The 13,689-nt window shown below is 40.5% G+C and overlaps 1 protein-coding gene across 3 annotated transcripts in view; it reads left to right on the forward strand.

The window, feature by feature from the left end:
* Positions 1-13,689, forward strand: part of RNF38 (ring finger protein 38) — a 116,509-nt gene that overhangs the window by 9,450 nt on the left and 93,370 nt on the right. The window contains exon 1 of one of the 3 annotated variants that reach the window (XM_051642702.1): positions 4,111-4,159. The exons of the other annotated variants lie outside the window; for them this stretch is intronic. Within the exon in view, the coding sequence (XP_051498662.1) occupies positions 4,111-4,159 (49 nt within the window). Of the gene's footprint in view, positions 1-4,110; positions 4,160-13,689 lie in introns of those variants that run through there. 3 annotated transcript variants of the gene reach the window in all.

Consider the following 13,689-nt stretch of genomic DNA (forward strand, 5'->3'; position numbering starts at 1 on the left):
TCAGAAATTGCTTATGATTTTTGGAGGCTTGAGAGTGAAGGCTTTTAGCCACTGGTAAGAGGAGTGTGTTGAAATGGAAGAAATCTAACTGCTTCTAAAGAAGTAATGGAGAAAACTGGTACATGCTGCGATAGCATATTCCAAGAAAGTGGGAGTCAAGATACATTAGATGTTGTTTGTAGGTGTCTGTTGAGTTGGACTGAAAGTGAGACACACCCAGAAAAAGATTCCTTTCTTCATTAAAACTTAATTTTATTTTTAAAACATGGGCAGTCTCTTGTGTCCATAGTTTTACTTGCACAGTAAGTGTAAGTTCTTTTCTTTTGCTTTGGCTGGTCGTCCATGACCCTAAGCCATAAGTGTATATATAAATCCTTGTTTAAACCAATAATCTGCAACGGTTTTGGATCAATGAAATGTTAAATGGATTAATATTTCTCTTTCTAATTTTAAATTAGTCTAAGGGAAATTTGGTCATCCTGAATGACCCTTAATTTGGTGGTTGAATCAGCTAGATTCTGAAACCCTCACTGGAGTTTCCAGGAGGAAGTATTTAGCCGGTCTGTAAATTCATGTTATGCTGGTTAGCTCCTAGTCTGGGAAAAGAGATATTCTGTGCTTTTCTTGAGAAGAGCAGGAGGGAGGGGAGGAAGGCATGGGACATAAATCTTATTGATCCTGCTTTTATGCAGTGAGATACAAAAAGTACCAATAATGAAGAGTTCTACCACTGAGGAAAAATAACTTAAAGGCCTTGTTGCATTTTGGCTGCATAGTGAAAATAAGGGATTAAGGGAGAGCTGTGAAAGTGGTAAATGTGGTTAAATTGATGTGACAAAAATGACTAGGATGGTGTCACCTTACAAACTTGAACAAAACCTCTCCTATTACTGAACAATGTATCTCTCTGATGTAGTAGTGGTCCTCCAGCTAGTCCACAGGTTACACCATACTGTGGGGACCAGTCAGGGCGCTGGCAGGCAGGTGTGCTATTCATAGGGACCTTGACGGGTTGAAGGAGGGGGGAAAAACTCATGGCATTCAACATAGGCAGATACAAAGTCTTGGGCCAAGGCAGAGTACCTGTGTGCAGAAGGTCAGACTGGTGGCTGAGTGGGTGGGTAGAAGCTCTGCAGAAAAGGCAGATACTGACCTGGTGCAGTGAGATTGCTTGAGGATACCAAGACAATGAACGGGCTGGAGTGTGTGCCCAGTGAGGAGAGAAGGTAGAGGGAACTAGGGTTGCAGTCTTGTGAAGTGATGGCTCAAGGGAGCCATTTCTAGTGGCTTAGATCTTACTTCTCTTAATGTTTCTCCTTTTTCTGCGGCTTTACCCGTTTGTGTTTTGTTTTTTTTCCTGAAGTTTAATAGTGACAAAAAGAGGAATAGCAAAGAAGTCTAATAGTGTGCATCAAAGGGCAAGAAATAGGAAGTCAATCTATCATTGTCCAAGGCTGTAGGAGAGCTTTGTTTTCAAGCCACCATGTCTAGTTTTGGAGGCCTTTTATGACTCCAGGGATTTTCAAATTAAGGCAGATTGTCCAGCAAAGGAATACCAGAATTATTGCCTATTGAATTATTTTTAGTTTTGATCTTCTGGAGAACTTGAATTTATACAATTTGGAGAAGGAATGCTGGCTCAAGTTTATTGCATCTCTGTAGAGCAAGGTCCTGGAATAAGCACTAGAGATTTTGTATTCTCTGTAGACAGCAGTATGTGAAAATACTTGAATACTTTTTAGTACAGTTTGGTATTGAAATTTCCAGCCATGTTGGGGGCCCCTGTGGTACCTTTTTTGAAGTGCTTCAGCCTCCTTGTCCTGGTAGTCTATATGATGAAATTAAGAGCTGATTTCCTCCAAAACATTTGTGGTTTTATGCTTCTATCTTGCTTTACCTAACTTGTTGCTGTATGGTTTTGTTGCGTTAAAAAATTTCGTGCTCCTCTCAGCTCATTTGACAAGTTATGCTGGAGCTTTCTGAATTGATCTCATGGCTTTCCAGGCTTTTTCCTTGCTTTGGTACCTCCTGACTCAATTAAGCTTGTCCTTTTCAAGGCTCTTGCTCAAGGAACAAATTTCAAAGTGTAATAAAAATAGTTTGCTTGGCTGAATTGAACTTCTTGCAGGTTATTGTGTTTAGCATTCTTGTGGCCACTGAAGCTTTTTGTGATGTCATAGGAGCAATAGCATCAAAATGGGAGAGCTATCATATAGCCTCAGGAGAGGGAAAACTGGGCCATGTGAATATCTGTGTTCTCCAGGGCTGTTCAGAGGTCATACGGAAAATACGATTAGCAGGCTGAGTTTGAAGAAACACCTCTGGGAGATGTGTTTCTGGGATGTGAAAGTGATTCTGAGCTCTGATAAACAAAACACTGTTTTGCTCCAACTGCTTGGATTCCCTGTGAGGATTTTGTATGAAAACCAGCAAAACTGGACATAGAACTTTGTTTTTACGGTGTTAAGAAAAAAGGTTTTTTGCACGTGAAGCAAAGTGCTATTGTTGTGAATCTATGACTCTCAAAAAGAAGGGGAAGTTAATCTTGGTGCATATGTAAAAAAAAAAAAAAAAAAAGTGTCAGTTTGATCTCTGGTTATGTCTGAACTCACAGAGTTCTTCTGGATGTGGCACTTTTGTGTTGCAAAAAACTTGGGTAGTGAGAGCTTGAATTCCCAGTTTATTGACCCAGACTATGCAGATACTGCTTTCCAGAAGACACTGTGAAACAGCAGATGCAGGGAGGTTTTCAGGAGCAGATTTTCTCTACGTTTATAGACATGTAGGCATGATTCTCATCATCACCCTCAAACACCCATGCTTCAACTTTGCAAATCAAATATCAGGAAAACAGAATTTATCTGTGATATTCTGGTCTCAGTTTGTTGGTTTCACTGTTTATGCCTACATTGAAGGAGGCATATGTGGTCTTCTACTGCAAGGTCTGCATTTGGAAAGGGAGATGCAAGAGACAAAACTCCCATAGACTTCCAGAAGTAAAGTGGATGATCTTCATTACTATAGAGAGGCTACTAGAAGGATTCCTTTGGCTTTTGGGGATCCCAGAGGAAGATGAAGTAGGAGCAGCCCTGAGAAAAAGGTGGTGTGCTGAAACAAAGATGGATATTGCACAAGTCATAGGTCACTGTTCATTCAAAGTCTCCTCTAATTACATATATTTACATTTCTATTGAGTATTCTCTATTTTCCCACTTGCTATTATTACTGCTGTTAGCATATTGATGCTTTCAAAGAAAGGTTGAGAGTTTGGAATAAACACAGCTGGTGATAAATCCAGTGCCTAGGTTCTAACTGTCTTTTGCCATGCATATTTTCAGTTGTTCACTTGCTGCTAAACACAAACACCCCCTGAATGTGGGAATGCTCATAGGCAGGCACACGAACTGACATACCTCGGTATTTAAACCAGTCACCTCTGTATTTCTTAAAAAGATCTGCAGTTTGGCTGTGGTCACATTCCTTGACTTGTAATTGCCTCGGTGCATTATTTAAGGTATAATACTGGCTCTGCAGCATCCTAGATTTACATGTGTCGAATGCAGTGTAAACTTTACAGGGTTCTTTTGTGAAATTGTATCTAATATATAACTCTGCTAGCTAGTGCCTTGTTGTAGGGGCCATATGACCTGGCTACTTAGGTACTTCTCTTCCATTTCTGCACACTACTTCATGAGATCTGGGCTTCAAGTGAAATATGCCTAGAAGTAAACTAGACTATATATATGTTTTTAGGTCTGTGTATGTATATTGTGTGGGAATCTGAGTGCCCTCTGTTCTGGATTGGGTAGAGGTATGCCTTCATTACAAGCAAAAGTGGTAATGTGTTCCGTTATATTAAGATACTGGTAATAGCAGTCCCTGACAGAAGGTAACATAAAATTACCATGTGACTTGCCCTCTTTCTCAATGTTTTCTTGGATCTGATAGAGTTTGAATTCAAATGGGTATTTTTGTTGTTAACGCTGCTAGATGAACAACTGAAAACTGCTGAGCTATGTGGATATGTCACAGGTACTGGCTGACATGCATCTGTGTTGCTGCTTTTGCTTTCAGATGTTACCATGAGTATCAGTTCGAGCACAAGGAGCTATGGTAATAGGAGTGTTTGGGAGAGCTGGGTCTTGTTTACTTGAGAAAGGTAAGAGTGTGATGGGATTGTGGGATCTCCTGATGGAACAGAGTGAGAGTGGGTGATAACCATCCAGACAAGACCACCAGGAAATGAGATACCTTACTAAATTCAAAGAAAAAAATACCAGAAGTTGAGAATTGGCAACTACAGAGAAGGAAACCCTAAGAAATACATAAGAAAGGAGGGTGAACTGATTACTTCTGTAGCCTATTACTGAATTAGGACACATGAAGAAAAATTCCAGAGTGCAGTTTTTTGCACTGAACATAAATAATTAGAAGCTATGGAAACTGAAATGAAATCCTGTGGAGAATGAAGATTATCATGTTGGGGTCAGTTAACATTGGCTGGATGCCGGTTGCTCACCAAGCAGCTCTGTCACTCCCACTGCTGAACTGGACAGGGTAGAGAAAATAGAACAAAAGACTTGTGAGTCGTGATAAGGACAGTCATTACAGTCACAGGACAAACAGACTTGGCTCATGAAAATTAATTCATTGCCCATCTAAAGTTAGGGTAGGATAATGAGAAATGAAATAAAACCTTAGAACACCTCTCCGCCACCCCTCCCTTCTTGGTGGGCCCAGCTTACCTCTTGATTTCTCTACCTGCTCCCCCCACCAATGGCACAGGGGAATGGGGGATTTGGGTTGTGGTCAGTTTATCACTCATTTTTTCTGCTGCTCTTTCCTCCTCGGGGGGAGGACTCCTCACACTCTTCCCCTGCTCCATCACGGGGTCCCTCCCTCGGGAGACAGTCCTCCATGAACATTAACAAGAGTCCTTGCCACAGGCTGCAGTTCTTCATGAACTTCTCCAGCATGGCTCCCTTCTACAGGGTGCAGCCCTTCAGGAATGGACTGCTCCAGCATGGGTCCTCCTTGGGGCCACAGGTCATGCCAGAAGACCTGCACCAGTATGAGCTCTTCATGGAGGTCACAGCCTTCACCAGGCACATCCACCTGCTCCAGCATCTTCACCATGAGCTGCAGAGGTATCTCTCCTCTGGTACCTGGAGCACATCCTTCATCACTGACCCTGATGTCTGAAGAGTTGTTTCTCTCATTCCTCTCTTGACTGCTATTGTGCAGCAGTTTTTCCCCCTTCTTAAATAGGTTACTGCAAAGACACTACCACCATCACTAGTTGACTCCGCTTTGGTTAGCAGTGGGACCATCTTGGAACTATTGGCACTGGTTGCATCAGGCATAGGAGAAGCTTCTGACATCTCGCAAAAGCCACCCTGCTTGTCCCCAGCTAGCAAAACCTTGCTATGTAATCCAAATACAAGATGGCCTGGAACAGAGATATTTGGAATTAATATCATAGATAACCAATGCAGACAAACATTGTCTATCTGTATGTGCTTATCTCTTCTTTGACTACACAAGGAATTTGAGATCATAGTTTTGTCACAACACCGAGGCAAGTGCTTGAAGAAGGAAACGCATCCATTGTGTGTCCCGAGACAAGACAGTTAGACTTAGGTGAAAAAGTTACTGCAAAGGAGCAGAGTGAACTCGGCGCCTTGTGTTTTGTGTGTGATTTCTTATGACTTAGTTTGCTGCCAAGATGAGTTCCATAGTTGAAAAGAGTAATGTGGTTGACCCCAAAGGTAGGTTCTCTGGATTCCTCATCCTGTAGCTTCCATCTAAAATTGAAAATGAGCTGCACAGCAGCCCTTATTTTGGATAAAGGCATGTATGTACAGAGGGATATAGGTAAAGGCTATGAATCCTACTGATGTTCTTTAGATGACTCACTAGTCAGAAATCTTAAGATACTGTATATACTTGTAAGCTTGCCATGGGGGAAAAGTCCAAATTATAAAGAAAATTGTCAAATCCCAAATGAAATGCTAAATCAAAATCCCTTGATGTAGAGAGAGATTAATACATTGCTTAGCTTTCGGGGAATTGCAGATTTTTAACTTTACCCAGAAGGTTTCCGGAAAGTTGTGAGGGTTTTGTGTTGGTGGTGGTTGTTGGATTTTTTTAATTTTTTTTTCCCCTCCACACAGCAGAAAGCTACTGCAGGACTAATAAAGATGCAGGAATAATCCAGCTGTATAAATGCAAAGTAAAGAGTAGTGTTCAGACTGATCTATGATTTGCAGTAAAATTTCTTATAAGTGACCTGCTCTTTGTCATTTGATAAATTTGCTACACTGTGTCTGTTTTCCTGTAAAAGCGGTACCTAGATTTTTGTGTGTACTTTTACAGAGATTTTAAGTGGATTACATCTCTCTAATACATATATTGCGGTCAAATTTGATGACTGATGTTCAGAGTAAACTTCAGAAAGCAGCCGCATTCATCACAGAGTGATCTTTAAGTATTTTAATGTAAGAATAAAGGTCAGAAAGGCCATTGGCAGGAATACAGAGTAATAAACATTGCTTGTCAAGGAAACCGCGTCTCTGAAAGAATTCATGGAGTTCACAAGTAAGGAGAAAAGGAAGATGGCTTCTGACCTTGTGCTTGTAAGGAGCTGCTCCTTTCTGAGTAGTATTTGGTTCATGTACCAAGAACTTGTATTTGTGAGGAGGATTAGTTGGTATTGCTCTATGTGACCCATCTTGTATTTTGTGCTGTGGTCAAAATGGGCCCATTTTGAGCCTTTCCAAAGTCATCCAGATGCTTATCTGAGACATCAGTATTGCTTGAAGAAAGTTTTTTTAAATACACTTGAAGGGATCGATTTTTCACTGAAATGAGAGGCTGTGGGACCTTTTAATGAACAAGTCCTATATGGGCGGACACTCCAGGAACCTTTCACCGTGGTGTTGCACAGTCTCTTCAGAGTGAAGAACACTATCCATTGCTAGCAGTGTTTCAATATTAGACAGTCCCTTTCTTTGTACTGAGTGTAAGGCTGTAGGACCTTTCTGGCAAAACAGGAGAGGAAGGTGGAATCAGGACGTGCTGCAAGAGCCTTTTTGTGTTGGGGTTTTTTGAGTGTTTAACTGGCATTGGTTGAATAAAGGCGGATAAGGAGAGTTGTGGTCTTTTCAGAGTTGACAAAGCATTTGCTTCATGTATGTGTTTTCTGTAGTTCGTGTTATGAGTCTCTGAATCAGGCTTGCAGTCCCTTATTAGCTGTCTAGAAACAGTGTAAGTAGTGTCCTAAAATTTAACTGTGTTTCTAAGGTTATCATAGCTTCATGCTCATTTAAGCTGCAGCTGGAATAGCAGAAAAAGCTGCCTATTATCACCTTACTTCTGACCACCTCTCTCCTAGGCTGGATGAATGAACTGTATTTTAACACTAGCATTAGGTGTTAACTGAGGTGAATCCCTTGTTCAGCTTCACTGGATGTTCTTAAAGATGCATACCTACAGTAGGTGGGAGAGCTGGAAGTGTTTGCCTCAGTGGAAGTGCTGCCCTAACATGGGATCAAGAAATGCAAGCAAAGAGATTACAGCCACTTCTTTTCAGTCTGCATAGTAAGTTCCAGGTCACTTTTGTTTCCACCTCTTTTCACCCATTGTACCTGTGATGTAGATTGCTAGGAGCAGAGAATAACAGGGGCGGCTGCTAGCTAGTACAATGTTGAATATAGAGCTTCTGTTTTTTCAGTAATCTGAAAAATTCTTTCCTGTAACTAGCAATCTATTTTTATAGTCTTTAGGGGGTTATTAGGATATAGAAATCAAATTTCATGAACCCATACAGTAAACAAGTCCTTGGTAAAATTAAATAGTGATAGCATTGATTTATTTATATCTTTGGCTGTAAAAGAAATTCCCCATGTGCAGATGACGGTAGAGACAGCATGAATGATGAGGGAACATACAGTTGGGAAGCGGAGAACATATAATAACTTGGCATTTCAGAAACAGAAGGTTTTATTCTCTGTTGTGTGTGGCTCTAAAGTAATGCAAAGTGAATAAAATATTTCACAGATGCAGTGGCCTCAATGTGCAGATATTTCTTTGAACTTCATGTGATTGTTCATGAATTTAAAAATTAGGTTAGTTTCCACTTTCTTTGTGCAGTTTTGAGTAATCCTCATTCTTCCAGAGACTGAAGCTAGAGGCCTCTCTCATTTTTAGGATAGAGATCCTTTCCACCTAAAGAACGAGCTTGGCTGGTTGGTGCCAGCCTCAGCTGCTGAATGTCGCTTTTATCCAGCTCTGTGGTATGGTTTGCTCACGTAGCCCCATTGCTTTTCTCCTGTACTTACAGTAGTAGTATATGTCTGGTGCTTTTTGCCTAATGGTTGATATGCACAGGCAAATACGATGTAAACTGTGTTCAAGGCATATGATGAATATTAGCTTTTCTTTCTTAGCAAGTAATAAGCAGAAATCCTGAATTTGCCGTATCAGCCAATAACGTGTTATAATTTCACAGTAGCGTGTTAATCCTGTTCTACAGAACTAAACATCTGACTACACTTTTTTTTTTTTCCAGCTGAACTGTTCATTAAAAACATTTTAGCATTGCCATTATTCTCTTAAGTTTTGTAGTATGGTTCCCAGTATTGGAGAGAAACAATTTCTTGTAAAACTGGGAGATTTTCTCATTATGGAATGCTGCTTCTGTTATGAAAATAGTGTAGAAAACATTGGCAGCTGGACAAATGAGGATCTGTGCCTAGAAATCCATTTGACTCCAGGAGATTTAACATTAAATGGTTTATTGAAGCAGGCTGCTGATAGTAGGTAAATCACAAATTTTGGATTGTGCTCATCTCTCTCAAAGTAGCCCTTGAAAACATAAGACTGTTGAAGACGTAGGACTATTTAGGAGCATTAAGCAGGGTCTTCCAGTCCCTCTGATGGATTCTGAGAGTCTGCCTGTAGTAAGAGCACTTACTGTAGTTGCTGCTTGCTGTTAGGTTCTTGTTAGAGAATACTTTTAATACTGTAATTGTAACAACACCCCAGAAGTAGGAATCTTACTATTAGATGTTCTGTGGATTGAGCTTGTATCTAGGAGGTGTCCTCTCTAGTTCCTTTTTCTAATGTTTAATGTTGGCCACACAACACCCTTGTTTATTTCCTTGGTACTCCTAATAATATTGCCCTATATTCCAGCTCCTCTTACCTTCCTTACCTCTAGGTGTCTTGAGTAGCCAGAGGAAAAAAGACATAATTTCCAGAGGATGTTAGAAGTATTTTGTTTAGTGCTTTTTTCTCTTTTAACTTCTCCAGCCCCTGCTCTTCCTTCCTTTGGTTTCAGTTTCCAGGTACCTGAGCACAGAAGATCTGTCATGTGTGGAGTGTTACGAAGTCTAAAGACAGACTTTCCTCAGTCCTTGGATCCTGCTAGAAATCAATATCTGACCCTTGGTCATAATCTTGGTAGCTGGCTTCTGAACCAGGAAAGAATGTGCCTTTCTTTATTGCTTCATGCGGCAGAATCCTTTCACTTTCATTGCTGTTGTACGGGTGGAGGCTGTATTTTGCAAAATGCTATAAACTGATAATGCAAAAAGAAAAACTGGCAAGTCAAGCAGACTACTTTCAGAGGAGGGAGAAAATCTTGTATAGATGCAGTCTATGGTGCCTGGAGGTTTCTTTTGCTCTGTTCAGGCACTTACAGTATGTAATAGGACTATTAGGGGTATGGAATACTGTGCCCAGTAAGCCACATGATGTCTCTTAATGGGTTTCCTACACTGAGAGAGACTGCTGTTGATCCTGCTTGTGTTGTCTTGCTCTGTCTTGCTGCCTTACTGAGGCCACACAACAATACTGAAATGCTTTCCACAAACATTTGGAAAGCTATCTACAACTGGACTTTAAAGTTTAGAGGAACATCTGTGGAAAGTCAACTGTGGTTCTTGTATTGCCAGGTACAGGTTGGTCCTAGGTCAGCCTAGATTGTACCTGGTTGCTATTTGTGGCCCTCAGTAGATGCTTAAGAATGGAGTTTGAGTGAGGCACAAAGTAAGTAATTTTTCCCATCATACCACCCAGGCTGTAGGAAGTCCCGGTCATGGACTTTCTGAGCTGGAAGTTTTATCAGGCACATTGCATTCAATGCAGTGGGGTGGTTTTTTGAGGCACAGTGAGTAACTTTCCTTTGCCCACCTTATCTGTGGCACTCGTGATTCATTCAGTCATCTTAATTTCTAGGCTGTCCACGTCTCAGCTCTATGTGTTGTCCCCACCCCAGTCTCCACCCCATCACTTTATCACTGCTCTGTGGCAAATGACAGGCTCTTAAGAATGCAATTTTCAAGGTGCTAGCAAACCCACAGTGTATGGAATTCTGAGTCTTATTCTGTAATCATTTTCTGCTGTTCCTGAATTGTTCATCTGTTAATTATATCGGAAGCTTTGCAAAGAGACCATTTCCATTTAAGGGTAGGAAGCAAAAGAAAGCTTTTGGTGTACAAGTGTATCTGAGATTATTTTTCTTCTTGTGTGGGTTCTTTAGGCACTGAAATTTATCTGTCACTTTATTTGCCCCTCACTTGCTGTAGTTCAATTCTGTCATAAATCTGTTCTGTTTCTTTTCCATTTGACCCCAGGTTCTTTCTGTTACTGCTGTTAATAGACTAGAAAATGAGGATTGCTTTGAAACTTCATGTCTTGTCCAGTATTACTGAATTATGATAGACAGATGAGGATAAGCACACCTTAGATGAACAGTTCTGCCCACACTTCATTCAACACATTTGCATGTTGGTGTGGAACTGACTGGGTCATGTCTCCTGTGTTTTCTTTATTGGCAGTGTGCTGCTTTGCCTGCTTATGAACAGAGCATGTCCTGAGGATATTCAGAAAATGTGGAGGTAGTGCCCTGGCAAGGAGGACAGAGGCCTGCAGCAGAGGAAGTTCTCTGTGACTTCACTCATTATTCTGTTCTCTTGCTCCCCTTTTTATCTCCTTGAGGGTATTTTTTGGCCCTCTCCCTGCTTTTACTTCTGAAATTTAGTTAAACCCTTTTTCCTCCTAAAAATCCTAAGTAACTCATTTTTCTGGTAAACGGCCTTGATTTTAATTGCTATGAATAATCAAGAAGCTCTCACTGATTATTCAAGATTACTTACGAATCATAGAGTCACAGGATGGTTAATGTTGGAAGGGACCTTAAAGATCATCAGGTTCCAACCTCTCTGCTGTGAGCAGGGACACCTCGCACTAGACCAGGCTGCATGAAGCCTCAATCTACTCATTCCTCTTTCCCGTGCTTTCTGGAACTGTCTACTCCATATTACATTGCTGGGATTGCCTTTTCTCCATGTAATTCTTAGAGAAAGCCTAAGAGAAATTCTTGCTGTAAAGTCAGATAGTGTAATTTCTTTAGAGGTGGATGGACATTGGAAGATTTTAAAATACTTGTACAAATCTAGTGTTTTTCTGTGAGGAGTGTTTCCAACTGTTTGCTGCCTTCCAATTTTAGCGCAGCTGCTTGGTAAGCCTGGGTTCCATCCCCTAGCTAATGCAACTTGCTGCTTCCTTGAAGTTAGAACACCAAAAAGCAGGTCTCAAGTCTGCTTTGTTTTCTTTTAAACAGAAAAAAAATAATCCTTTCAATGGGGTAATTATCCTGAGTGCTGTGTACATTTCTTGAATAAGGTCTAAACAATGCTGTTGAGGAAGAGTATCCTGATTGTAACTGACTGTGATGGTGGCACATGGTGGGCAGTCTCCCTGCTCTAAGAGCTTTGCTTTTCAGAGGCAAAGTAGAGTATGTTCTGACAGTATTCTTGAGAATACATTGACTTCTCATTGAAGTGGTTTCACAAAGAAGGATGGACTGAGTCCTTGGGGGCTTTTGCAGTCGTGGAAATACTGGAAGCAGAATTCGTATTTTGCATCTGTGGTTGAGCTGGTGGGAAGAGAAAAAAAACCACAAGGATTCACCTGGTGAGTGACTGTACTTCATCAGTGTTTTTACCATGTTCTGGTTTCCCAAACAAGCTTTCACTAGAGTTACAAGCTTTCTGATTCATGACGTGTGCTTGCTGTCCAGCTCAAGAAATGAGTGAATATTTGAGTCTTCTAATAGATGGGGAAGTGTCCTGTCTGGACAGGGTTAATGCTTTCTATTAATAAGTCCCCAGGGAGATGTAGATTATCGTTAGCATACCTGTTGGCCAAGGTGATTGGCTGCATGTTTAACTTCATGTTACATATCTTGTGTTGTTTGGCAGTATGCCTCAGGTAGTCAGCAATACCCAAGCTGAAAGAAGGATGAGTGGAAGACAAAAAAAAAAAAAAAAGGCTGGAGCGAGGAGAAAAATGGATATTTTGTGTTTGATGTGATTGGTAGGTCTACTTGTAGTAGTAAAGAACTCTGACACATTTAGAGTTAAGAGAGAAAGAAAATTGAACAGTTAGAGCAGTATGTGTGGTACTGAACCACTGCATGGTTAACTGGTGAGCTTCCAAGAATGCTCAGGAAACTTCAGTGCTGTGGTTTAGTTTTCACTAGAGCCATACAAACATATGGATATGAAAAGGATAGCTTTTCTGTCAGTTCTGGGTAAGAAAAGACTGTTTCATGGACACAGTTCAGCTCCTCAGTGTTAAGGCAGTTACATGACGTTTTTTTCGGTTTTTTAACACTACTGCTTTTCTTCTGAGTGACATCAGCAGCTTCTTATCCCTGTAAAGTCTTTAACTTTTGAAACACCTTCTGTAACTTAGAAAACTACAGGTTAAATATTGTTATGTGTGATTATCCCAGAAGTTGTTATCTTTGTTATATGATATTATTTACCAATATAATTGTTACAACCATTGTGTCATGACGTGTTTTGTGTTTTTTCCAGTTCCTCCTGTATCAAAACTTTTTCTGCATACATTTCTTTTCGAACTTTTGCCATGTTCTCCTTTGAACTTCTGGCTTTTCTACTGATTTGTCTTTCCTGTAGTTTTCGGAGACATTCTGCCTTGTCTAATCACTGACTTTCAGATTGGTATTTAAACTTACTACGCTGAAATGTTTCTCTCGTAAATTTTTACTGCAGACTAATTTGATTTATGTCTATGCCTACCATGTAACTAAATTGTCCTGATTTCTGGGTTTTCAGTTTTTCTCTTTGAAACTTGTCTATTCCTCCTTGGACTTGGACTACAAAGCCTTCTAAGCAATTAGATTTTCTTAATTTTTTTTTTTTGTGCTGTCTGATATGTTAATGGTATTCATGACATGGTGGAGTTTAGTATTGTACAAGGAAGAAGCAGGGCAATAAGTAGGATTACAACCCTACTTCCGTAGGGACTAACTTTGGACTCTTCAAAGATCTACTTGCAGGAATCCCATTGGCTAAGACTCTGGAAGTAAAGAGCTCAGGAAAGCTGGTCAGTTTTTCAATACCACTTCCTCCAAGCCCAGGATAGATGCATTCCTTTGAGTAAAAAATTTGGTAGAGGTGGTAAACAACCTGCATGGATAAGCAAGGATCTTCTAAAGAAAGTCTCTTTGAAGAAAGAAATGTACAGTTCGTGGAAGAAGGGACTTGTCCCTTGGGAGAACTATAGGGACATTGTCAGAGTATGTAAGAAGGCAACAAGAAAGGCCGAAGCCCTCTTAGAACTCAAACTGGAAAGTAAAAGAAAACAAAAAGAGCT

The sequence above is a fragment of the Apus apus genome, chromosome Z, assembly GCF_020740795.1.
Source record: "Apus apus isolate bApuApu2 chromosome Z, bApuApu2.pri.cur, whole genome shotgun sequence".
Lineage (NCBI taxonomy): Eukaryota > Metazoa > Chordata > Aves > Apodiformes > Apodidae > Apus > Apus apus.